Source organism: Indicator indicator, chromosome 4 (assembly GCF_027791375.1).
Source record: "Indicator indicator isolate 239-I01 chromosome 4, UM_Iind_1.1, whole genome shotgun sequence".
NCBI lineage: Eukaryota > Metazoa > Chordata > Aves > Piciformes > Indicatoridae > Indicator > Indicator indicator.
The window spans coordinates 99,104-125,336 of record NC_072013.1 but is presented as its reverse complement, the minus strand read 5'-3'; the positions used below and the strand labels follow the sequence as shown (position 1 = coordinate 125,336).

General features: G+C 36.4%; 1 protein-coding gene across 5 annotated transcripts in view; it reads left to right on the top strand.

Moving 5' to 3' along the window:
• Positions 1 to 2,768: 2,768 nt before the first annotated feature.
• TTC8 (tetratricopeptide repeat domain 8) overlaps positions 2,769 to 26,233 on the top strand; it is a 37,721-nt gene continuing 14,256 nt past the window's right edge. For 2 of the 5 annotated variants that reach the window (XM_054400157.1, XM_054400155.1), the window contains exons 1-7: positions 2,769 to 2,876; positions 13,171 to 13,291; positions 15,432 to 15,495; positions 15,650 to 15,809; positions 16,491 to 16,580; positions 19,847 to 19,891; positions 26,110 to 26,195. In XM_054400157.1, coding sequence (XP_054256132.1) covers positions 2,769 to 2,876; positions 13,171 to 13,291; positions 15,432 to 15,495; positions 15,650 to 15,809; positions 16,491 to 16,580; positions 19,847 to 19,891; positions 26,110 to 26,195 — 674 coding nt within the window. Of the gene's footprint in view, positions 2,877 to 9,201; positions 9,232 to 13,170; positions 13,292 to 15,431; positions 15,496 to 15,649; positions 15,810 to 16,490; positions 16,581 to 19,846; positions 19,892 to 26,109; positions 26,196 to 26,233 lie in introns of all 5 variants that reach the window. The other 3 variants (XM_054400158.1, XM_054400156.1, XM_054400153.1) reach the window with 2 other exon arrangements.

Below are 26,233 nucleotides of genomic sequence, written 5' to 3'. Positions count from 1 at the left end.
ACAACAAAACCCACAAACAAGCAAACAACAACCAAAAAAAGGTAAGAGACTGCTTCACGACATAACTTTTTAGCATACCTTACTGTGCATAAGCTTCCATAAAGTGGCCACTCCTCACAGTAACAAAAATAGATTTTCTCCCCACATTTTCACTCTAAAAATTATGAATTAATAACAAAACAGGCTACCACTCCTAAAAGGAAGAGAGTGATTTTGCAGAGCATGTTTTGGTTTGGTTTTTTTGGTTTGGTTTGGTTTGGTTTTTTTGGTGGGAGCTAACGTATATAACAAATGATGATACTGGGATGACTTTGTAATTAATACAGTAGACTAAGTACCAGGAGATCTGTGTTTTCTCTTTAGTGCTCACATATATATGTATATACAAGCAAACCCATTTACATCAAGCTGTTCAGATATGACTGTTAACATATTATTATTACCAGGCTTCCTCCTTTGATACTCAGAATCCATGCAAATAAGCATACTAGTCTAGGCATTCTAAACTTGAGGAGAAAGAAAAACAGTCAAGCCTCATATTTTTAAGCTGAGCATCCAGTCTTCAGTGAATGCTTTGCAATATTTTGCAACCTATCTTCAAATGGAAATAACATACAAGCCTTTTTCATAGGCCACTCTTTTTTTTACATAGCTGCGGTGATTCCTGCTAGTGTGATGAACATAGGATAAAAGGATATGAAAATTCCTCTATAGTCTCTTCCTACTACTCATCTCAATATTAGTCTGAGAGGACTGCAACTCAGTCCAGGAAAGAACAGCCAGGGCTGTAGAGTACTTAATCATCACCTTCTGTTTTACCTCCTCCATCCAGTACTACCAAGCAGCACTACAGTTAGTCCTAAACCATGATAAAGATTTGTTTATATCCTAAGTCAGCCAGAGAGTTTACACACGCCTTCAAGGACTTCTGCATTCCTGCAGGTAAAGTTTTCCCCATGTAGTCTTATTTGATGTACTACTCGCCACATACTGGCTTCCAAAATTCTGTTTTCACTGTCCCATAAAGTGGGTAACAAGCATTACAAATACTTGCTGGACTACCCATCTGGCTTCTATGCTATGTTTGAGAGTCACAGAAGTGTGCAAGAGTGCCTCTACATATGCGAGAAGTAAGTATTCAGACCTAGATTTTATTTGGCATGTATTACAGGGAAATGGATAGGAGTCAGTCGTTTGATGGAGCAGGTATGAAACTTCTCCCAATTTTATTTCACTTAGCTTCAGCTAACAACTTTGGAACTAAAGTACTGACCTCAAAATGTGTCTCTACAAAATGAAAGTGTCATTCACATTGTGTTCTATAAAAAAACCCAGCAGCCTAGTCATGCTGAATTACTTAGCATGGTAATAGCTGATAATAACTGATGTTCACAATCTCTCTGAACAGCATATCCTGTTCATCTTGCTAAGCCTAACTATAAAACATGTTGAAGGATTTGCCATTTAAAAGAATTCGTAAACAAAATAAGATAACATCTTATAGCTCCATAGTTACCCAGAGCAGGCACATTAATACAACTGCATAGCAGTACCAAAGTAGATGGTCTGAAAAACCTGAGGTATACAGTGAGTCTCCTTGTGCAAGTCTCCTATGTGTTTTGTGAGTATGCAGTATACACTAACTTCCACAATGATTTAAAAACAGAAAAGGAACAGAAACTATAGCACAATTTCCTTTCCACTCTCAAGTAGGGGTGGCCATGGGTCCCAGAAAACATTTCACTCAGATCATTGTTTCCCTGTGCACTCTCCACAGGACAGCCAAACCCCAGCTGTCTACAGTTGTTACTTCAGTTCAAACCACTTACTCCCATATTAGAATAAGCCATAGTCTGAGACTGCACTTCCGCTTCTGTTTCAGCATCTTTCAACCTCATATTAATCTTGCTAACTTGGACATCCATTTCATGGATCTTGGACAAACTGTTTTGGTCAGACAGAAGCAATAAAACCAGAATAATTTGTTAAAATACCAAAGACTTGATTTTAGCTATCACTATTTTGTGTTCAACCATCAAGAGATTTTCACATCACAAACTCACTTCCCCAAGCAGCCCTAGAGACATTTTTTCCCATTTTTACTTGGTTACATGGTTGCTATCAGCATCTAACAATCTATAGAAAGTAATTGTATTCCAGTCTTTTTCATCTCTAAATATCTCAATCTTTTCACTGCAAGAACTAATGAACTAAACGAACTAATGTAGTCTGCAAAACTGAAAGCAATGCTTTTCACAGCAATGTACTGTACTCAACCTGGCCTCCCACGGTTCTAACAGACATCTTACCCAAATAAGGATCTAAGTACTGTGTTATTTTTGTTTAGGCACGTGTTCCAATTCGAAATGGCTCTTGATAATAGTACACAATAGCAAATAATAGGACACAGCTACAAACAGTGATTCGAAATCTGCCGTTCTCAGTATTACAGATCAAACTTCTTTTAGTCATCAATATCAGTCTAATGTAACAGCCTACGAAAGGCTCTTGCAGGGAAAAGCTTGGCCTTGTGGCGCACCGCAGTTTGCTGTGTCTGTCCGCGAGCCAGCAGATGCCACCCACAGATGCGTGCCACCCGCTGCCCCCGGGCCTCACGGCTCGGCGCGCAGGCCCCGCCAGACCGAGGCGGGGCCTCTTGTTTCCGCGGCAGCATATCGGCCTCTCGTGCTCCGCCCCGGGCCCAGCTCGGCACGCAGCGAGCCGGGAGGAGCTGGAGGTGTAGCCGCTGTAGCTGTCGTGCGGGTAGGATGGGGCTGGACCCACTGTTCCAGGCCTGGAGCTACTTCAGGCGGAGGAAGTTCCGGCAGTGTTCGGAGCTTTGCTCGGAGCTGCTGGAGAGGCCACCCGGCGAGCAGGTACCGGGAGGCGGGGCGGTCCGAGAGGCCGGCTGGCGGGCTGGGGCGGGAGGTGGTGTCGGTTGGTAACGGGCCGTGTCCCCGCTCCCTACGCCGCCCGCCGGCGTAGGCACAGTAGGACTTTTTCTACCTGTTGCAGCCCCTGTTAGCGGGCCGGGGAGGGCTAGGCCGCATCGTGCTCCACGAAGAGGAGGTGGGTGGGGTCGGGCCAGGCCAGGCAGTGCCTTCTCACAATGCCCCCTCCAGCTCTTGTGATAACGGAGGCGGTGCGTGTGGGCTGCTAGCTCTTTACACTGGTCCCGGTAGTACCCCTCCTGCTCCTATCTATGGCCTCAACGTGGAAATACAAAGGCAATTGAATTTCTGCTGTGTGCTGAAACTCGAGTATAAAATTGTTTTGTTGCACTTGGTAACCAGATTTTTGCTGGGCTGTTCCTAGTAGCACTGGGGAACTTGTTGAGGACATCCGCAACTGACAGAAGTTAGGTAAGGAATAGCGAGTGTACGAGGCTGAGAAAAACGTTTAAGAGGAAAACAACAAAGCATTAGTGAGACAGTGTAGATCCCGTTTGGGTTTTGATCACACATGCTGCAAACTTTTAAGTAAACCTAAATAGTTTTCTTAGTAAAGCTGTACGTTCTCCTTAAAGACCCAGGATCTTACACAGCAGCAGTATGAGAGCTTTTACAAATACTATATAAAACTGGGACAAACAGTTGATCGTTTAATTAAACCTTTGAAATGATCACATCAGCCTGTAAGTTTAATCTTCTGTAAGGATGAAACAGCAAAAACATTCAAGATAATTATTCTTTGAGAAATGGTGTAAAATGGGGATATGAATGATGCCTATACTACATCAGATCACAAGCTCTTAGAAGAGGCCCTGTGTGAAGTCTCTGAATTTTAAGATCTAGTTTTCATCAGTGTGACTTCTAGGTCATGGTTATGTGCAAAAGACTGGGCTTTATAGCTGCAGTATGTTTATTTCAGAACTGTATCACTGTTCAGTGAAAAAGTTACTCTTCAGCAGCAGTGTATTTCAAACCTTCCTGAAAATTTAGATGGAGAGGAAATGTCTTTGCTTTTTGTAGAGGCAACCTTGAAATATGGGATCCTTTTTAAGGGCTATTTTTAAGCCAGAATTAATGACTTCTAAAAAATGTATTTACTTTAGCTTGGAAAATATCAATCTTCCTCTTTGAAATATCATTCCATGCACTTTTAAAATGTTTGTGTTTGGAAAAAGATTTCATGGAGCAGTGTTTGAATAAAGCACATCTCAAGCTCAGAAACACCAGCAAGTGTATTTTACTCTATATAAGTACTTTAAGTGGAGTAACAATTGAGAGGCTTTTTAAAACATAAAATAAATGGAGAAGTGGTTATTAAATGCCAATTTAGCATGTTTCTTCAGAAGGATCATGGAGTATACTGTACTTCGTGGTGTATAATGTAATGACTACACAGCTTTCTTCCATCATTCATCTCTGCTAGTCCAGAAAGAGAACAGCTCCTGATGGTAGAAGATGTGCCATTATTTATACTTCCTTTTTATTTTGGTACAGCAGGCTGGAGAAAACAAATTATCAGTTAAATAACTTTCAAGAGTGTAACTTGAACCAAACTCAAGCCAACTCAACAAACAATACTTGAAATCCTGTAAAGCAAAACATAAAAATACAGCTTTAATATTCATGGCAGACTTAACATGGAATAGTATTGATCTTTTCCAGTCAATTGTGCTAATGATATTTTAGATTTTACACTTTTTATTATAATCAGCACAGTCTTAATATTATCTGTGCAATAAAACTGTATTTTATTGTTCTTTTAATTTCTAAAGCCTTGCAGGTCTTTTCCCTAGCTATTTTGTTGCACTTTCAGCTCATTAACACTTCTGCTTTCAGGTACCTGTTTGTAAGGTTAGCCCTACTAGACTTCAGGCATAGATAAAGGAAACAGTGATGTGCCTTAAGAATGTGTTTTATATGTAGATGAAATCTTACAAACTATTTTGAACCTACTTAATGCAACAGAATGAAAAAGCAAATAATGTTTATGTATTGCAGCATTTATACTGTTATCTTTATAAAGCCTTTCAAAGATACTAAACTCCAAGGCTGTGCACAGATAATTAAGATTCCAAAAAATTTAGTTCTTCTGGCTTGCCTTGTCTTACACTATTTATATTATACTGTATTTACTCTAAAGGTAGTATATCATCAGTTTAGTTGCTTCAGTTGTCAATACTAGAAACATGATCTAAGATTACAGTTTGGTTTTTTTTTTAAATTAAGAATCCAAGACCATTATCAGGCAGACTGTTGACTCCCAAAGACTGTTACGTTTGAAGGTGGCATGTTAATGAAATCAGTAATTCCTAAATATTTTGATAGAACTTTATTTCTGTGTTCTTCAGCCACCTACCAGAAAATGGTGTTGTCTTCCATCTGTGTTAATTACATTAATAGTATTTTAGCATAACCTGGAGAACTTGGTATTAACCAAATATGTGTGGTTTATTATGCTTTAAAAACACATTGGAATTCTAAAACATTTACTGCTCAAACCCTTCATTGGAGCACTTCTGCAAATCGAGCCCCAGATATGTCATAATGGGCACCAGGAGAGCAAACAGACAAATGACAATGCTTACAGAAAGTTTAGATAAGCTGCTGTTCAGCATAAGGGAATACCTAACTGCTGTAATCATTGTGCCATGTGTTCCCATGCTCTGGTCCCACATTCTGTTAAAGGTGTGCCTCCCAACCTCTGCAACCAGGAAAAGAAGGATCTTGTAACAGTAGCCTTGACCACTGTTTGGGATTCACTTCTTTGAACAGCATGCATTCAAAGGGTGTGATATAAACCAAGCCACAGGTGGTGGTGTCCTTTAAAGAGATGCTCAGGAATGGTTGAGTTAATCTGTGAGTGTTAAATGGTAGAACTTTTTCATGCTCAGGCAACTAGCCTTTTAAGATACATAATGTAACAAAAAGTCAACGAAGAGAATAACAATGCATAATCTGAGAGTGTTTTCATTCCTGAAGAGACAACCTTGTTGTGTGAAATCCTTTCTGGTTTTTCCCAGCTGTCAACTGGTCTGTTAAATGATAGCACCACTTCTGCTCAATTGCATCTGCAACATTTGCAAAACTAAGGGCAGCTGAAATCAGCTTTCTCCAATAATCTTTAGAAGACATTATTGCCAGTCACACTTACACATTTAGTAAGACATTTTCTTGACCAGTGCATCTTGGTATATCTTTTAATTAGTGTTTTAGTAGAAGATTAATTAGCTGATACTGAACTCAATTTTATGGAAGGCTGAATAATTTTTCCTAGAAAATGTCCTGTGCATTTCTTCATTGAATAATTAGGAATAGAAATTTTCATGATGGAATTTCCTTCTATGCTGGCAATCTTAGGATAGATAAAAACTACATTTGCTATGACTAGCATTTGAATGTGCAAACACATATGATGTTCAGTTTAATTATTCCCTGTTGTAAGCAAACAGGTGTTGTCTTCTATGTTTCTAGAAACAGTATGACCTAGAGGAACTACAATCCAAAGCTGTCTCTTTTGATCATCCTGATTAGTTACCTAATCTGATTACTCTTCTTTGTGTTCCATATGTCAGATTCAAGGCAATAACCAGCACCAATGTTTGAGATCTCCTGTAGTTAAACAATAAGCACAACAAAGTGCGTATTGAAGTTAGTAGGCATACAGTAGATGTCCTACCTTTAACTTCATTAGTGGTCTACTATGAAGATTTGCTTTTGTTCATTTGCCTTTTCTTCTCCAGTGGTGAACTTTCAGCTACTGTTACTTGTGTACTGGTTTTGTAAGGTCATAATGGTTATCCCAGATGTGTTTCTGTATGTGGATCTTGAAGAAGTATATTCAAGTGGAATCAGTTATTGGTTGAAAAGATTAATTATTCAGTTTATGCATAAAAATTAGTGATACATACAGTCAAGTAACTGTTCCTGGGAAATTTTTTCTGTGTTCCTGCTCTTAATTTGCAAATCATTTTCAGAATATACTAGTTTTAATGTACTACATGTGTTAAATCCTACTCATCTGAAATTAATTGTAGAACAAAGCTTTAATAGAATCAGATGTGTCATTTTGTTTCATTCCCTCTTCTAGGCTATAAGCATAAGAAAACTTTATTTTTTTCTAAGCATTTTTGGTCTTCAAACTGACTTTGCACATTAATTTTAAAATGTCCTCAGTTGATTTAGAGATGTGGGTTAAATCCTTCCTTCATTGCTTTACAATCTTATGAATTTTAAAGGAGCTTTATATGTGTAAATGAAGAATAAATTTTACTTTTTGTTTTGAGATACAAGCTTACAGGGCAACACTATTTGTTAATCCTCTCAAAGAAATCTTTATTTGGAATCTGGTTCCAGTGGATTACTTGCATGAGTAGCAACTGCTGGATCCGACCATGTTAAAATGTGCTGTAATGCTGAGACACAATGGGATGAATAAAATATAAATTGAAATATGTCAATGTCCTTTTATTTATTATTTAGAAAGCTAGAACAGTTTTATTTTTTAGAAGACAAATATTATGAATAAAGCAACATACTAAAAGACTTTGAAGTTCTTTTAGTCATATATCTAAAATATGAAGACAGTTCCAGTCCAGTCAAGCCCAGGTACATCACAGACAACTGCAATTAATTGCTCAATGAATGTATAGCTCCATAGAACACTCACTTTATAAGCCATGTTATTCATTCTAACACTGGTTAACAAGGCTGTGATTCCAAGTAGGATCCTTAAAAGGCCACAGAAATTCCAGTACAGGAGGATGAGAAAGCATCATCAATCTTCCAGGTCCCTGCTGTCATGGGTGATATTCAAATTGGAAGAAGTAGACCATATCTTACACTGCAAAGAAACAGAGCAAGCTAGACCTTGCCATTCTCTTGGTGAAGCATGAGCCAGCAGTGTGCCCTGGCTGCAAAGGGAGCTGACAGGATGCTGGGCAGCACTTTGGCTTGGAGGTGACGTTGGTGTGATCTAATAGCAGCTTTCTAATACATACAAGGAGATTGCCAAGAAGATGAAGCTAGGCTTCTCATAGTGGTGCCTGGAGTGAGAGACAGCAGACATAAATTGAAATGAAGGAAACTATGGCTTGACAATAAGGAAAACATTTCTCCATAAGGACAGTCAGGCTGTGAAACAGGTTGCCCAGGTTTGCTGTTCAGTCTTCATCCTTGGAATTTTTCAAGAGCCAGCTAGTCAAAGGTCTGAGCAACCGCAGTTGACCTCAGAGCTGACCTTGCTTTGAGCAGGGCTTTGGACTAGAGACCTCCTGAAGTCCCTTTCTAGTCTGAATTACTCTAAGGTTCTATATTTGCTCTAATACAGGTGGCTTAACTGTTGATAGATTTACACAAGGCCAGATATGTAAGAAATTTTCCACTACCTCTAGGAGCAGAAATGATCTGGCTCTACAAAAGACTAACAGTTATTTAGAGAAAGTAACATCTATCTACCACCTTCCTCATCTTTTCTCCTAAAGTGAAGTAATAAGTTAAAGAGGAAAAATTCCTCTCCAGTCCCTGGAAGTGAGCAGCAAAAGCCCTGATGTATAGTTTATTATATGAACATGATAATTATACAGTAAATTATGTTAAGCCTGCATTTTCTGTTGTTAGTATTTACTTGCTTTTACCTCAGCTTCTCAGGCAGATGCAAGTACCTGCTTTTTCAGGTTGCAGTAAACATTACCTGGTAGTTTTCCTTTTATTTATTGTATGGTGCAGTAAGCCATGAGTTTGATGTTTATTCTACTTACAGCATTACTGACCAGAATACAATAAACACACAATTTCCATCACAAAAGTACCCAAGAAAAATTAAGTATGTGCATAAGTTTTCTTTGTGTGATCACCGTCAGCAGCTAACAAAAATGCACAAAGATGTCTTTTAGTGCATAGGCATTCTAAAGCCATGGCCTGACAAACTGGTTAAGTTTTGAGAGATTTGCTTACAGCTTGCAGGGTTTATTTTTTTTTTTTTTTTTTTTTTTTTAATGTACCATCTTTCAGTTTAATAATTCTGTAATGTTAATGTAAGATTTGGCCAACAAGATTCAGCAGAAGCAAGAAATCAAAAAGTATCTTAAAAATGTATTTACTGTAAATCTGCTTTCTTTGTGTAAAATGCTGATTATCTTCATAATGTGTGCATATATACAAGGTGTTCACAGAGTGCAATTCCTCCTTTTTTGTTGTTAATTTTTATTCTTTGGCATTTCCATTCCTCAATTTGTCTATCCTCTTTTTGCAGGAGCCTGATGCTGAATACACAGTGTTTCAGGTAAAATGCTTTTCATAAATACAATTATTAGATACAGTCCTTAGGAAGAATTGCTGATACACTGAATAATATTTATTTAGTTGTTTAGCTTTTATGTATTTCCTATGTATAAGCAGTTCAGTAGCACAGTGCCTTCTAAAAGCGAAATTGAATCTGTCTTGAACTGAATGACCTTCATCTGTTGACGAGATTAGGAAAAAGTTGATGTGTATTTATTTCACAGACAGAACAGTATTTATGCTCTTAGGAATCACTTTCATGTTTCATTAAATGCGGCATAATGGGGGGCTGTTGCCCATGCCCTTCTGGCTCCTACAGCTCATTCTCTCTGCCTACCTTCTGCAGAGTCTGGTAGTCTTGAAACTAAATGATGATGTTTTGCATAATTCATGGAAGACCAAATAATTGCTCAGTTTTTGCTCTGTCTATATTAGCACTAGGTTACTGTAATGGGGAGAATAGTAATGTGCAGGTGGCGGCATCTTTTGGCTGCAGCCCACAGTCAGAAGAGATTAAATGCAACGTGAAATGGCATTTTTAAATACAGATCAAGAACATATTTTACAAGTCTCCAATTACATTCCAATGAAGTTATGAAAGATGTTTGCATACAAAATGGTTTCAGTGAAACATGGCTGGATATCTTGTTGACTTCAAAGATTAGACTTCACAAGGTACTTGTCTTCTGGGATTTTCATTGTGTGTGGAAAAAAATTTATGGTAATGGAAAATATTATTGGAGAATGAAATTTCTCAGAAATGTGTAGATTCAGAACTACCAGATCCAGAAAATAGATTTAGAATTCAAGGTTTGAGTTTATACTGCTTCAGAAATACTCTTACCACATTTCTGTACTTATAGTACTTAATATATTGCTTCTTTCTTTAATTACTGATTGATTTAAGTAAGCTAAATCTGTTACTATGCTGTGCATATGGGGGTTTTCTGAAATGAACCAACCCATTCTTGCTCTTACCATTTAAGAGCCTACTTCATAAAAAGGCAAAACTTCTTCATAAATGCCAGACATGTTGCTTGTCACGAATAAAAGTTATTGATCATGGAAAAAGAGAGCAGCTAATATAAATGGATTCTGAGGTAACAATCTGAGTGGACAAACTTGTACTAAGTCAAGGTGTAAATAATATTGTCATGTGGTTACTCAGAAATGCGTGCATTTATTTTTATGGCTTTTGGTGATGAGAAGTGAGTCTCCCTATTGCTGTGTGGTTCTTCTGGTTTTGTGCTGCTCTTATTAATTTTAACTGTAATTTTTCAAATTTAAGTTCTTCTGTACTAGTTTCAGGTTAAACCCTAACTGGTTTTCACTGTGTATTGTGCTGTGGTTACCTTCAACAGAATTAGGAAAATTTTTCTGGATAACTTAAAAACTGCAACACAGAAAGTAGGCTTCATGCAAGGATAAAGTACCTATAGGAAATGCCAGGACTACTGGTAGAAATTCTGTATATAAAGTCAGCAAAAGCTGAAATTACTGAGCTGTTATGAAAATCTTTAAACATCATTTGAGAAAAGACATCTTTATGAACCAAAAAGCAAGTATATATTTGTTTGGGATGATCTGTTTCAAAATCTGCTTTCTCAGATTTTCTTTTTAAAAGCAAGACAATAGCCATGTACCATAGTTTTAATAAAGTCCTATGTGACTTTTTTATGAATTAAGAGGGGGTGAGAAATTCCATTTAATTATTTAGGAAAAGAAGATTTACATCTCCCTTTGTATTTGTGTATCAGTGTACATTTATAATTCCATTTCCCATGTCTTGATTTTTCAGATGTTCAGCATAACTGTGTGCAGCATAGAAATATTTCTGTTTCGTATTTGTCTTGTAATTAATAGGAATTTTGAATTAACTTCTTGTCTCCCACAGTAAACTTTCTATAGTTTAAGTCATGAATGTAACACTTTTCTTTATCTTGCTGTTTTGATCAGAAGTTCTGTAAGAAATATTGCTGCAGGCAATACTCTAATGTACAGACTGATGTCTAATTCAGGAATAATATCCGATACTTGAGTTTTTCGTTGGCTGTGAAGTCTCAGACTAGGGGCTTGAGACTGAAGGAGCAGTCTTGGGAATCTATTTTTATGACAAACATTTTTGCAATAGTGACAGGGACATGTTGCTTTAAAAAACATATTATTTCATGTTACTGGAAAAATCACAATGTTAAGAGCTGGCCCCAGTTTTAGCAAGTAGTGTAGAGAAGTTGCTGCTTTCAATTCCCATGGAAAGATCATTGCTATGTTCAGCTTTTCTTATCTCTACTAGGAAATTAGCCTGTGTATGGCTATACTGAGAGCTCTAATTTCATTATGTTCCCAATATAGACATTGTTATGTTAACTTCAGGCAGATATCTTTGGAAAAAAAAAAAAGAGTTACCATCAAGATCTTAAAAATGCCACTAACTAAATATTTCTGTAAAATAATGAAAACAAGCTAAGGGCATTTAATACCCAGCTGCAAATCTCAATGCTAATTAAAGGGTACCTACTACATAAGAAGAAACTAAAAGATAATAAGGCAGATGTGGATTATATCTGTCTGTCCTAGATTCAAATCGTCCTGACCTGTTCCTTTCTCTTAATACTTGGAAAATGGTTTCTATTTGTGGTTAAACTGGCTGGTTAAATCACTTGCAAGAAAGCAGTTTTAAAAAAGGAGAGTTAAATCTTCCAGCATTTTTAGATAACTTTCTTTTTGATAAGCAGTTACATAGAAATACAAGGAAATTGTAGAGGAAGGGATTATCTGAGACATGATGAATGAGAATTGTCCCATTAAATGATTACTTAAATTTTTAAATAATTCCGAGGTCCGGATCTTTTGCTACCTCTTACTTAAAGAGGTAGGAACAAATGCTTCCACGTGTTTGACCTTTAGTTCTATTAAGATAGCATCAGTCTGTTTCTATTTCGAAATGTCTCCTTAGCAAATATTAAACATGGTTTTCCACCAGACTGCTGTATCTTGTGTCAGAAAGAAATAAATCTGATTGCATTGACAGTGATTTTTACTCTGGAAAATTTATGATGATCTGTTCAAACATCTGAAGGAAGACCAGGGATTGGACTTGTGGCTCCCTTTATTATACCAGCTCCATAAGGACATTACAGGCATATTAAGTTACTAAAGTGGTTGGATCTGCATTTTGTTGCTACTTCTCTATGGTTGCCACTGGGTTTTCTTTTTCCCATTGATTTACTGTCTCTACAGTCTACACAAAGCCTGTCACGTAGGCTAGAATTATGCTTGCCTTTCCATGCTGCTCACATAATCCTCCAAGACATTCAGTATAGTCAGTTCGATTCACTAACAAATACTCCAATAATCTCACAATTGAGAGATGCTCAATCTATGCATTTTTACATTTTTTTTACATCTGATGCTGTGAACAAAAGAGTTTTAGATTATATTTCTATAGACTGTCACTTGTGGGTAGTACTGTAGTGTATCTTTAATTGCCATTTAAAAGATTTTCCTTCTTTCTCTACAGATGTTTGGCAAGGACATTACTTTGCATTATAGTGGTTTACTTACCTTCCCTTACCATCTCAATTTAAATAAGATATCTGCCAGCAGAGGGTTTTGAAGGGCACTGGTAGTTGGGGATTTCTTCAAAAGCACATCATCTCAAGAGAGTTGCCTGTGAACTAAATTAGTCATAATTTTTCATGAGGCATGAAATTCTGTCCTCCAAACTGACTGTAGCTGTTCCACTCCAAAAGAGTTGTCTTAGTCCCCCTTTCCACTTCCGTCAGGCAATGGATGGATATGCCTACATGTTTAAATCAATACTTTATTCAGGCCTATTAGAACTGTGAAAGGAATACTGATAAAAATTGGCAGAATTGCTGATTAGGTTATTTACTTGATGTCCTGAAGATGTTTTACTTTTTTATTTTATCCTGTTCAGGCTGCCTGGAGCCTGAAAACACGAGCTTTGACAGAAATGGTGTACGTGGATGAAATTGAGATGGATCAAGAAGGAATCGCAGAGATGATGCTAGATGAAAATTCCATTGCTCAGGTCGCACGTAAGAACAACTTCCACTGAAATGCATTGAAGCAACAAGAGCTCTTTTGGTCAGGATTGTCATCTAGCATAAAATTGTCACCTAGCATGCTGAGGTGACCTAATAGTTTTTATGGTTGTATGGCAATGTGAAGATACACCACATGATCTTGATGTAGTGCTTGGTCATGTCAGACAGGAGGTCAGGCAGTGTTTTCTCAGTTTTCCATATGTATCTGTACTCACTAGCTCTCTTCCAACACACTCATTTCTGGCTTCTCTAGGAAGTGTGGGAAACTAGAGAGATACCTATGTCTTCAGTGTATTGTGATGCTCATCCATATGCCTGTGCTGTAGGCAATAGTCTGGCCAAATCTGACATCACCTCTTTGTGTTATTTCCTGCAAACATTTTCTGAACTGATTTTCTCTCTTCCGCTTTTCTCTAGTTTTTTCTCTCCCTTTGCAGAGCAGTTCTTCATGCCTATCACTGATTCTTATATGCACCCCTTTCAGCTTAAACAATGTAAAGACTAAGTTGCCTGTGGTGAGGTCAATGGAACTAAATCCTGTAGGCATTCTCCCCATACACCAAAAGCACAAAACAATCATAGTTATCAAAACATGTCTGGACAAGGGACTTTAGTCCTCTTTTTTATATTACTGTAAAGGCTCAGACAGTGAAAGATCAGGTCTTTAGATGATAGCATGAAAGGTTGAAAGCTGCTTTGTCTCTTTCTCAGAAGAGTGCCCTAGTTATCTTATTAGAAACTCTGCTGAGTGAACTGTTCACTCTGTTGTGAAGTAAAAAATTCAAGATTCACAGGACTATAAAGAGCAAGTAAGAAACAAAACCAGCCAGAATAAGGATAATCCTGAGCTTTGGTCCTTGTATTAATATTATTTACATATTTATTTGACTTTACCCAGGGGATCATGGTTAATACTTTTAAAAATTATTATTTAACTTTAAATACAGTTGTTGCCACTATAATATTAGAGTCAGAGGTGCTTGGTATCAGCATGGATTTAAAAAGCTAGAAGGTAGGTGTTGGAAGTTACTGATTTGAACAAGTCTATTAACCTTCTTAAACTGTAGACCAGTAGTATCTCAGATGTATTTACATCTTGAGGGCAAGAGAGAAGATTGAAAACAGGCAAACTTGGGCTTTGTCTCGGGGGGGAAAAAAAAGAAGGAAAGAAATGATCTACCTACCAATTTAACTTCAGTTCTTGGAAAAAAATAGGAATGAAAGCAGTTCCTAAGTATCTAGAAAGTAAGTTGATGAGTAACAGTGATTTGTCAAAAACTGGCTAGGTCAACTGCAATCTCATTTTTTCCTGTAAATGGTAATTAGTAGTGGACAGACCAGAAGGTTTAAATGTCATATCTTGATTTTAACCATTTTTAGATGGTTTTATAAACATCTCTTAGACATTCACTTAGGAGGTGAGAAAAACTGACTATGATCAAATACCAGAGAGGATGATGGAAAATCTACATGCAGGAACTTCCATTCTTAGTGATCCACTGTCAAAAGATAAATACATGAAAACAGGCACCCTTCATGGGCTCAAGGCAGTTCAGTGTTTTTATTGATGACCTTTGGATATGGGTGAATCTGAACTTTACAGGGCCCTAAATTGTGAAGGGTGTCCCACATAGATCTAACAACATGAGGTATCATTCTCCATCTGACCTACAACTGAAAGTTTCGATTTACTTATTAATGTTTAGTTGCTGTGTTAGTCCCAGACAGAAAACACACCATTTCAAATTAGCATGATCTCATTCTTCCAGTAGCCTTTTCTACTCCAGTGCTATCTGCTGCTCCCAAGACATTCTTGAAAATTGTTGTGGTTTAACCTCAGTAGAGAGCTAAGCCCCACACAGCTACTTGTTTACTCTCCCGAAGTGGAACAGGGGAGAGAATGGGAAGGGTAAGAGTGAGAAAACCATGCTCCTTGTGGCAGGTTCCTTGCAATAGTCTGACAATTTATAAGTATTACAATGCGGTATTTATTTTTTATCTTCTTTTTATAGTGCTATGTCGTCTCAGTTTGAACAAAGAAATGCCAAGTTTCTTGTAAGAGAACATTTTAAGTCCCTTGGACCAGGGTGTAGTAACTCGATATGAAGTGAGAAATGCTTATATTTTGTAGGACCAGGAACATCTTTGAAGCTCCCGGTAACTAGCCAAGGTGGAGGCCCCAGCCCAGCTGTTAGGTATGTGATTGTTTACTTTTTAGAAATGTGACTAGTTACAGATGAGCAAATCCTAAATTTAACTTCTGAAAATGAAATGCTTCACTTAAAGATGTTTAAATTCTCTGTCAATTAATACCACTCAACTTAAGGATAACATGCTTAACACCTTCAGGCCGGTAACTCAATCAGGAAGACCTATTACAGGATTTGTGAGACCCAGCACGCAAAGCGGACGTCCAAGCACTATGGAACAGGCTATAAGAACGCCTCGAACAGCTCTCACAGCTCATCCAATTACTAGTGCTTCTGGGAGATACGGCAGGCTAGGAACGGTACAGTATTTTTCTTATGAATGATGGTTTTCTTAGTCATGGCATATGGTCCAGCGACATTGTAGTTGACTTAAAAGCTGCGTCTAAACTCGGATTTAAAGAAGGTAAACACTTTTAATTTTTTGTTTAAATTGTTTTCAAAGTAGAGTTTGAAAATATTACTTCTTGTTCATTTGCTAGTCTATTTATGCTAAAAATGTACATAAATTCACTTGTCTGTTGTCAAAATTAATAAGCTTTAACTGGCACAAATATGTAATACAGATTAATGTCACATTACTAGCAAGGTGTGTTATCTTCTCACTATCACATGCATGAACTGATCTTCCTAAATTGCTCTTGCATAAGTTTTTGTTATGTATTCCAACTGCCTTCAGTGCACCTAACAAGTTAGTCCAAACTACATGCTTAGGCTCATTATGGTAATAGTGGAGACAGAGAAGAAAATAGTTCCAGAAGGTAATTCATGCAGCCTCTTTCAGGGTCTGTATGAAAGTAAGACAAATTCATAGCTTTCAGAAAAGATAAAATTCATTAAGAAGAGGCTGTACTGCAGAGCAATGCATCTAGCAAAGCTTTGAATATTGGGGTGTTCTTTTTTTGTATGCTACTAATATTTTCAAAGTTTTCAGGAGAAGAATAGAGTGTTTTTCTATTAAAAAACTTCTTTCTTCCCTCCAGGCTTCAATGATAACAAACCCAGATGGCCCCTTCATAAATCTGTCTCGACTGAATTTAGCAAAATATGCTCAAAAACCAAAACTGGCAAAGGTATGCAAGTATTTTGGTTAGTGTTGTGATATCTGTACCTTGTTTTCTAGCATCATTCTATTGCAACTGTATGTGGGATTGGGGATACAATGGTGAACTGTGTTGTAAATACAAAGCTCAAAAAATAGTGTGTGTGTGTGTGTGTGTATAAATATATATCTCTATCTATCTATCTATCTATATCTATCTCAAAGAATAGTTACTTCTCCTTTGATAGTGATTACCGGACTTGAAAATATGTCTAAAAAGGCTATGTTGAAAGTATAACCTAGGTAAAGCATCTGTATAGTGTAAAATATTCCATTGGTAAATAACTTTGAGCTGTGCATATAGGAGTGGCAAAGGGCAACTAAACCCAATAAAAGCCAAGAGGAAGAAAAAAAAATCAGCAGAACCCTCTTTAGCGTCTGAAAATGTGGCTCTGTATACAAATAGATGGCAATCCTGGCCTAAATATGTTCAAAGGGTTTGTATTTTTCCCTTTGATTTTGATGGTGTGGTAACACTTTTATGTAAAAAGATTTCTTTTTTTTTTGTTCATAATTCTTCATGTTCGTCTTATGATTGACAGCTAGTGAAACAGACTATCTGCCCATACAGTAGGTTTATGCAGGTTATCTGCCCAACTGACAAGTTTCAGATCATTGGGGAAAAGAACTAAAAGCTGTGTAATGAATTATCACTCTGTGGCCTCTTGGTTGTGTCTTTCCCCAACACAACCAGTTAATTGTATAAATGAGGATATTTTCTGTACATACTTTGTTCACAAAACAAACCAACTCTTGTGCTGAGACCAACAACTCACATTGTACAAGGTGTCAAACAACCATCAGGTGTACTCTCAGGAGTATTTGGCTAGCAACCTAGAGTTGCAAGAACCCATATATTTAGACTACTTTGGGAAACAGTAGTGAACACTTTTAAAAAGCAGTAGTACCTAATAATCTGCTAATGGAAATTAGCTCCTCCAGCCTAAGACTTCAGTTAATAATTTTTCAAAAATGGTTAGCAAATTCCTTTGCTTTTAAAAACATGATCTAGGGTGATGTAGGGGCATTGCTTTTCAGTGTGGTTTGCAAGGGAAACAAATTTTGTGTGATTGTATGGTGTTCTTCACCTGCTTCTCACAAGGAGCCAAGGTCCCCTGGCCTTTTAACCAAAACTAGGCTAAAGAATAGATATCAAGTATAGGAAGTCCCAGTCTAGCAAGATAATAAAAGATGGTATTCCAAAATACCATCTGAGGGCAGTTAGGACTCAATTCTTTATCAGTTCTGATAGTACTGCAGGCCTTTTTTCACAAGAATCACCCAGCACGCATGTTATTTTAAATCCATCTATAAAGCAAGGAGAATGTAAGAAGCCTAGGAAGGATTGAGAAACACATGACATGTCCATAACAATCTAGGCTTAGTTCTTCTGCTTGAAGACAGATAGCTTTTGATTGTTTTTGGTAACTATATGCTATTTAAGAAGGTAGGTTAGCTATCAGATGAAATACTTAGTTGCAACAGTAGCTCTCAGGAATGTTAAACTTATATAATTTTAAACATTTTGGGATTTAATTACAATTTTCTGGGACAATGGTGTATCACTGACTTCTTCCAGTTTCGTATGAAAAGAGGCTTAAGCAAAAATTGTAAAGCAAGTCATAGAAACATCCATAGGCAGCAAGTGTACTTGTCAGTATTATGAAGCTAATACATTATGACAGTAACATTTCACACAGAATGTAAGATCTAAATTTAAACTTGGAACTACATGCATTTATAACTTTTTTTTTTTTTTTAAACAAGACAGAATTAAGGCTAAAGTCAAAGCAGGAGATGAGATTCAAGACTGCACTCTGTTAAGAATCATTGCTTGAAGTTTTAAAACTCTGAGCTGTCACCTCTCCCAGGTGCAAAAAGATGATAAATCTGGCAACTGTTGAATTAACATAACTAGCCTGTGTATTCATGTTGGTATAAACTTTTGCATACTTCTTCTTTATGTGTTTGTGAAGTAATCTGATCCCTTTTTTTTTAATTAGATTATCCATCTTTCCATTGTGTGACTAGGTCTTCATTTTCTTTCTGACTACCATCAACTACATTAAAGACTGTTGCAGGAAACCCTGTAGTAGATATGTGAGGTATCATACACCTGTCACCAGAGAGGGTCTCTGGTAAATCTGTTAGCAGCTGGGTTATGGCATGAAACAGTAATTTTTATTCTTTTTAGCTTTTGGATTTTTAATATAGTTATCTTAATAACTCTAGATATTTTTATCCAAGTGAATGTTCAGTTATTTAAATCTTTTTGAAAGTCAGGGCATATAGATAACAGTGAACTCATCTCAGCCATGCAAAAAAAAAAAAAAAAAGTATTTTTTAGTGCTTTACCTTTGCTCATTTTTACTGGATGCTTCTCTGTTACTGAACTAGAGGAAGAAGTGATCACTACTACTTTTTTTGTTCTTGTTATCCACATACATAATATTTATATAATTATTTAGTGTCTTTTAATCACCTGTTCAGATTCTTTTCTGAGCAAAAGTAGAAGAAAAGTAGGTTGGGGTTCACTTTCCTCACCAGGCATGACAATTCTTTAGTAATTCTTCAGTTCCATTAACATAACTCTTTCAAGAATTTTGTCTAAGAAAAGCTGGCAGAAGAGTCATGGAAATCCTTAGAAAACAGCTGTCTTGTTCTTATTTCTTTCCTCAGAGGGCAATACTTTCTTTTAGGTTTTTATAGTGAATAATAAAAATTTAGAAAATATTGTCGTCTTTTGAAGTAATTGAGGCCTGGAATTTGGATGCAGAAAAAGATCAAGATTCTGTTCAACTGAATCTTGTGTTAATTTGAGTAGATCTTGCACTACATAAACATCTAACTGTGCATTGCAAAAAGCCTGTGTTAGATCATTTCCTGATTTTTACAGTTAAAGTCATTAAAATGGTACCAGATTTTCTAATCTATATTAACTTTCTAACTGTAGCTGCCATTGTTTGGGGTGGGTTTTTTTGAAGTGACTTCAAGGGCCAAAAAAAAAACCCCCCAATTCCACTAATCTCTTGCAACAAATTAAGAATTAAAATGCTGTCCTGTAATGGCAATATAGCATGTCAGTATTTTTTGTCTATTCAAGTCTTAATTTAAAGTTCATGTCAGCAATTGTGGTGTGATTGTTTTCATAAAGAATTAATTTCTGCCTAAGGTAATCAATAATATTATCAATTTTTATCGTAAAATATGACAATGTTTTAAATATTCTTCCAACAGGCATTGTTTGAATATATTTTTTACCATGAAAATGACGTAAAAAATGTGAGTAATTCATACACTTTCAGTTTTTATTAACTATCGTTATTTCTGTCAGTATTCCTCTAAACTAAAGATCCAGCTAGTACATCATATCTGAGTACAAAAGTGAAGCATTAGAAGCTGTTTGAGAGAAATCCTTTCTTATAAGAATGGTAACTGGGGATTATAATCTACAAATACCAAGACGTGCACTTCTCTATATTTTGAGAAGCAAAACATTGTAATGCTTAAAACTAGGTCACTCATCTATGAATGTGAAAAGATCCCTGTATATAATGATTCCATGTTAACAGAATTTACTGGACCTTGAGCATTAGCTTCAACCATATCAGGTAGCTGAACTATCTATAAAGTTCCTGAGGCTTGAGAGAAAGCAGTGAGTTACAGAAGACTGTCCATTAACAGAAGGTGAAAATATCTTAAAAAATAGTTAGTTATTGAATTGAATGTAATTTGACACATTTTCAAGAAATTTAATCCCATATGCTGGGGTGTTTTGTGGTCTCAAAAGAAAAGTTATGTCATCTATATGATTTTTTTTTTTATAACATCTATTCTCCAAAAGTTTTCTAATTATTCAGTTTCTCTCCTAGTCTGTCCACAATACTACTTCTTTACTTCTTCTTGTGTTACTGTACTGAATGGGTAAGATCCACTTGGGGCTGATTATTGTTTACATTTTCAGAAATAGATAATGGTTTTGCAACCTTTTTGGCAGTTTTCTGAGGGAAATAATTATTCTATGAATAAAGTGTCAAATATTTAACTACTGTTATATATATTTACCTAGTACAAATGGAATAAAACTTTCTGCTCGTTTGTTTGAAAGAGCTATTTGTGTTAATAATACATATGTGACTAAACAGTAACTGAATTTTCTGCAGTACTACTGATTGGTGTGTGATTAGGTCTGAAGTTAAACTCTCCAGTTAATAACCAAAAAAATTTGTTGTTATTGGCATAGATCAGAACTATTTCCAAATATGCAGCTTTTTAATCTAGTATCAAATGATTATAGTTGTACACTGTCAATTTATTGAGTGGAATTCTTTTACGAGGATTGAATTGCAATGAGCTATTAATCCAAAATATGGTTAGAACTCTTAAGTACAAGTGTCAGAAATGTCAGAGAGAAATTACAGTTAACATTTATTCTGTTATTGAGGATGAAAAAAGTGCCTGGGTTTTATGCCACTAATTAAAATTTATGCTCTTTGTTACTAAGAACTCGGTTCGCTGAGAATGAAAGGATTACTTGATAAGATACCACACATGCCTGTCATCTACACTTTGAAGATATGCAAAATCTCTAGACTAGACAGATAATTTCAAAAAATGCAAGGAATTTTCCAAACACTCCAGAAAAAAAAACCCTGTGAGGAGATGTATTTACACTATATTGCATATATGTTGCAATCCTTGCAGAAAATCCCACATCACAGGTTTTGGTTTTCTGGGTTTTTTTTGTTTGGGTTTTGTTGTTGGTTTGGTTTGGTTTTGGTTTTAGGTACCCTAGCCACTTGAATAAATATCTGTAAACAAAGAAGTGTCAGCTTAGTCACCACTGTTTATTGTGTAGTGACGAGAAGATCAACATATTTGGCTAATGATAACATCTTGCAGGAGAAAAAATAGTGTCACATTTAACAGTACAAGGTGCCTTTTAAATGTAATGTATATCTCAGAAGAATTTTTTTTAACTGTTCAATTTGCTTTCTCTTGTTTACTTCCATTCATTTTCTGCACTTTCTGCACCATTTTCAATATAATTCTATTCTCCAAACTGTCCTACCTTGCTTTTTGAATCTCATGTACATTAATTCTTCTTTTAAAAAAAAAATACTTTAACATCTGCTTAAATTTGTCTGCATTTATTATTCTTCACCTCTCTTACAAATAGCATTTCACCAATCTATTATCTTGTTTCTTCCTGAGGAGAATTTGGTTGCTTAGTATTCAATAGAGAAACAGCACGTATGTTAACTGTTTGAAAGTTGATTTGGATCTTGCCTGGGTGACCCATTAGGACATTCACTGACATCTCTTGCATCTTGCATTATGTGCTACTGTGTGATGTTCAATGTTCTTAAAAACAAAACCAACATTTTTCTGCATGAGATTAAATGACATGAAAGGGCTTGGAAGGCTTGGAAGCCTGGGAAGTTGGCTTAAGTTTGTGACTATATCGACTGAAAAGCCTCTACCTGTTGACTTCCTGCATGGGTGGGATTGGAAGGCTGGTTCCTGCAGTTTTGTAAATAAACACAAAAGTAGTAGTGATGGTATTCTTCCTTTGTCATTGTGCTGAGCTGGAACAGTCTGAAACAAAGGCAGTTTTATCATCTATGTTCTGTTTAGTATTCAGCATGTATATCTATATATGTGTGTGTGTGTAAAGCCTCAGAAGTTTCAGCTGAGAAATACTACTCAGTGTGTATCATTCAGCTGGCCAGATAATGCTAGGAACTCTGTTCAGATTAAAAGAAAAAAAACCTCTGTTAATCTATCAATTATCAGAAATGTGGGAATGCAAGAAGAGAGAAACATTGAGCTTTTCATAGAATCATGGAATCAACGAGGTTGGAAAAGACTTCAGAGAGCATCAAGTCCAACCTATCACCCTGCAACTCATGACTAACTAAACCATGGCTTCAAGTGCCACTTCAAATCCTTGTTTGAACACCTCCAGGGATGGTGACTGCACCACCTCTCTGGGCAGCACATTCCAATGGCAGATCATTCTTTCTGTGAAGAACTTTCTCCTCGCCTCAAGCCTAAACTTTGCCTGGCGCAGCTTGAAACTGTCCTCGTGTTCTGGTGCTGGTTGCCTGGGAGAAGAGACCAACCCCCACTTGTCTACAACCTCCTTTCAGGTAGTTGTAGACAGCAATAAGGTCACCCCTGAGCCTCGTCTTCTCCATACTAAACAACCCCAGCTCCCTCAGCCTCTCTTCATAGGGCTTGTGCTCGAGACCTCTCAGCAGCCTCGTTGCCCTTCTCTGGACATGTTCAAGTGTCTCAATATCCTTCCTAAATTGAGGACCCCAGAACTTTTTTTTTCAGCACTTTAAAATGCTTTCATAATTCTTTCATCTTATTTAATTAAAATAAAACTCTTATCTGAAAAAAACACTATTACCCTATCCAGTATTGTTCTCGATTTGTTTCCCTTTGAAAACATTCATAATTAGTAAGTGGCTTTCTGTACCCTTTGAGCTATTTCTAAATGTTGTTTCATGTGCTAAATGGTGTAAGACAAGAGCAGTTTAAAAGACTTGCCCAGTCTACTTTTTTTCAGCAATTGACTGTGACATTGTGTTCTGCCATTGTTCACAGGTGGGTAATGATGACAAGACACTTTGTCATGAGGAAGAACAGTGAGTGTACTATATATCCTTGAGGCCAGAAGTCATGACCTCTGATATTTCCTTAGTTCTTTCTGATACCCTTAAGTAAATACTCTGATAGAAATTTATTTATAATGGAATTGTTAGATTTGCAAACTATAGAAATATGTAAGACATTCACCAAATTGACTATAGCTAATTTAATTTCCTCAGTTACATTATAGACTGTCCTGTGCTGATTTATCTCTGAATAAGATTTTAGTCAATAACTGCCATTCAACAGCATATGAAAGCAGGAGCAGACACTTGCTATCATTTCCATCTATCTAATTTCTTGGTGCATGCAGTACTATATATGAAATTGTTACGTTTGAACAAAATTACATTTACCTGCCAATCCACAGTCTGTGCTGTTTTTCTCTTGTCATTATTGGTAAAACTGCCCCAACATTCAGCAATGCACAGAAACGCAGGACAGGCATAATACTTGCTACTGCTCTTATAGACTGGTTTATATTAACATGCTCTTCAGATTAACATTGATTTGTGCAATTAGTTTGCAGCAAATGTAAATTGAAGTATGCTAGTAATTGGTATGGATGTGGCAAGATGAAGGCTTTGACTTTTTAAAAGTCTAATTTCATCAATTTGCTAACATTTCAAAGCCACATTTTCAGAAGATTTGTTGTAATACTAGCAGAAAGTCTTACTACTAGCATAGAAAAAGCTGGTAGTATTTTGGGATTCAAGTTTGTGATCACTTGTGTAGTATCCAAAACAGGCTTTTTCTAGTCCTTTCCTACTTTCTTAATAGGAAAATATAAAAATAGGACCTAATTTCAGAAACTGACTTCAACATGAAATCATGATTTTTTTTTTCCCTTTTTTCCAGATGTTAGCAATAACATCCCAGTGAGAGTTTAGAATCTTCACTGACAGATAAAATGCTCATGTTAGTGTCTACTAAGCCACTTTACAATAGCAGCCAGAATTCTTCGCCTTGCATAAAACAGCTATGAGAAGTAATTAGCGTACCAGGGAAAAAAAGCTGAATGTGTAGCTATAGAAGAGATTGAATTACAGAAAACAATCGTTCTCCTTTAATACTTGTCATCAGAGCATTCTAAGGAAAGCTGTTTGAAGTATGTTATTTGCAGCATGATCCGTGCTCATAAGTGTTAGCTCATGCAGCATTAGAATGAGGTGCGGTACTTGACAGACACAAATAATTTATGTATTTGTAAATGCAACAAAAGTAATCAGTGTTTTAACATTAACTACTTTCTACTACTTTTTAACTATTTACTATTTTCACAGTACTGGGATAAAATTGCTTGTATACCTTAAAAACAAAAGAAATTATTTGTCTGGAAGAGAAACCAATAATTTCTGTCTCTAAGCAAACATCTGCCTCATTGTATCTAGCTCCAGGGGACCTATTGTGCAATTTACAAAGCTGCTAAGAAACAAAGGGCAACTAAGAGCTGCCATATGAGGCCCTCAAGGATTCCACCTAACTGGAAGAAATAGTGACTTCAAAGTTGTAAGCTGTCCTCAGTTTTCTCTCTCCTGTCACAGAGGCGGGAGGTGACAATTGTCTTTTTCTCTTTGAGAACAGTATCAATACAACTCCTGAATTGCTACAGAAAAGAAATAATTCTTTCTCAGAGCCAAAAGAGAAACTTGTGTCTGTGTAAGTTGTCATAGCGCTCTGGTTTTGCTGTGCTAGGTCAAATCTCCACCCATTGATTACTTGCAGCCCTATTTTACTAACAAGAACAATAGGAATTAAACCCAGAGGCAGGTGTCATGAAATTGGGCTTTTTCTAGCATTTCTAGCATTTTCTAGTTTGTTGGGGTTTTTTTCCTGAAATTATTGGTTTCTCAGCTGCTTAGTGGCTAGTGCACAGAACTGTTCATAATAGATAGCTGGTTTCTGATTTCTGTGGCCTGCAAAATGTTTATGAAAACAAACAAAACAAGTCAGTTCTTTGTTATAAAAATAGTGCTTGAAAACTTTTTAGACTGTTTCTGATGATATCATTAAAATATGGGAAACAAACGTGGTATGGCTTGGACATGCCTGGGACAAAATGGAATTAAAAATAAGGGACACTAACAGTTGCTTCTTTGATAGGTGTTGGTATGGAAAACACATCAATTTGTTTTAACAGAAATGTTGAAATTATGGCTAAAACATGAAAAGCCACAGATTCTGTCTATGGTGGCTGATGGTAGCACATTGATTAGCATACCTACTTTATCAATATACCAGCTAAAAGAGATTTTAGACCTCCACCTTCTTCAATAGCTTTCTATTTCTTAAAATGTCTGTCTTTCCTATGTATCATAAAATGTATCAAAAAAATAGACTTTTCAAAGGAAGAAGTATTTCTTACTGTACACATCTGAGAGTTCTCATAAGTGGAGGAAGTCTTACTAACAATGAGGTGACAGTTTCTACAGTATTTCAAACTGAGCAAACTGATTATTTTAGTATATTTTTACTTGTTTTTAACAACTTTTAGTGCAAAAGGATAGGAAGCTTGGAGAAAATGTCTTGGCTTACACAAATATTCTGTATATTCTGAAGCAGCACTTCAGGAGTCTGACCAAATTAACTTTATATTTTTTCTTGAAATTGGTACAAGTTGTTTGGATTACATGTTCTTACAGGGACAAATTATCCTTTCAGCTACTTTATGCATTAAGGTGTAAAAATAGTAAATATAAAAGCAGTCCCCACACCTCAAGTTTACCAGGACATTTTGTTCAACATTTTCCCTTTACAAAAACCTTCACGTTGTTCACTTCATGTTCTTTCTTGTAAATATTGACAGTATTAATGCTGACATCATGGGTTTGTTTTTGAAGGCTCTGGATTTGGCAGCCCTTGCCACTGAACACGCACAATTCAAGGACTGGTGGTGGAAAGTCCAAATTGGGAAGTGCTACTATAGGTAAGCCATTGTTCATTTCTTTTGTAATCAGAGTGTGA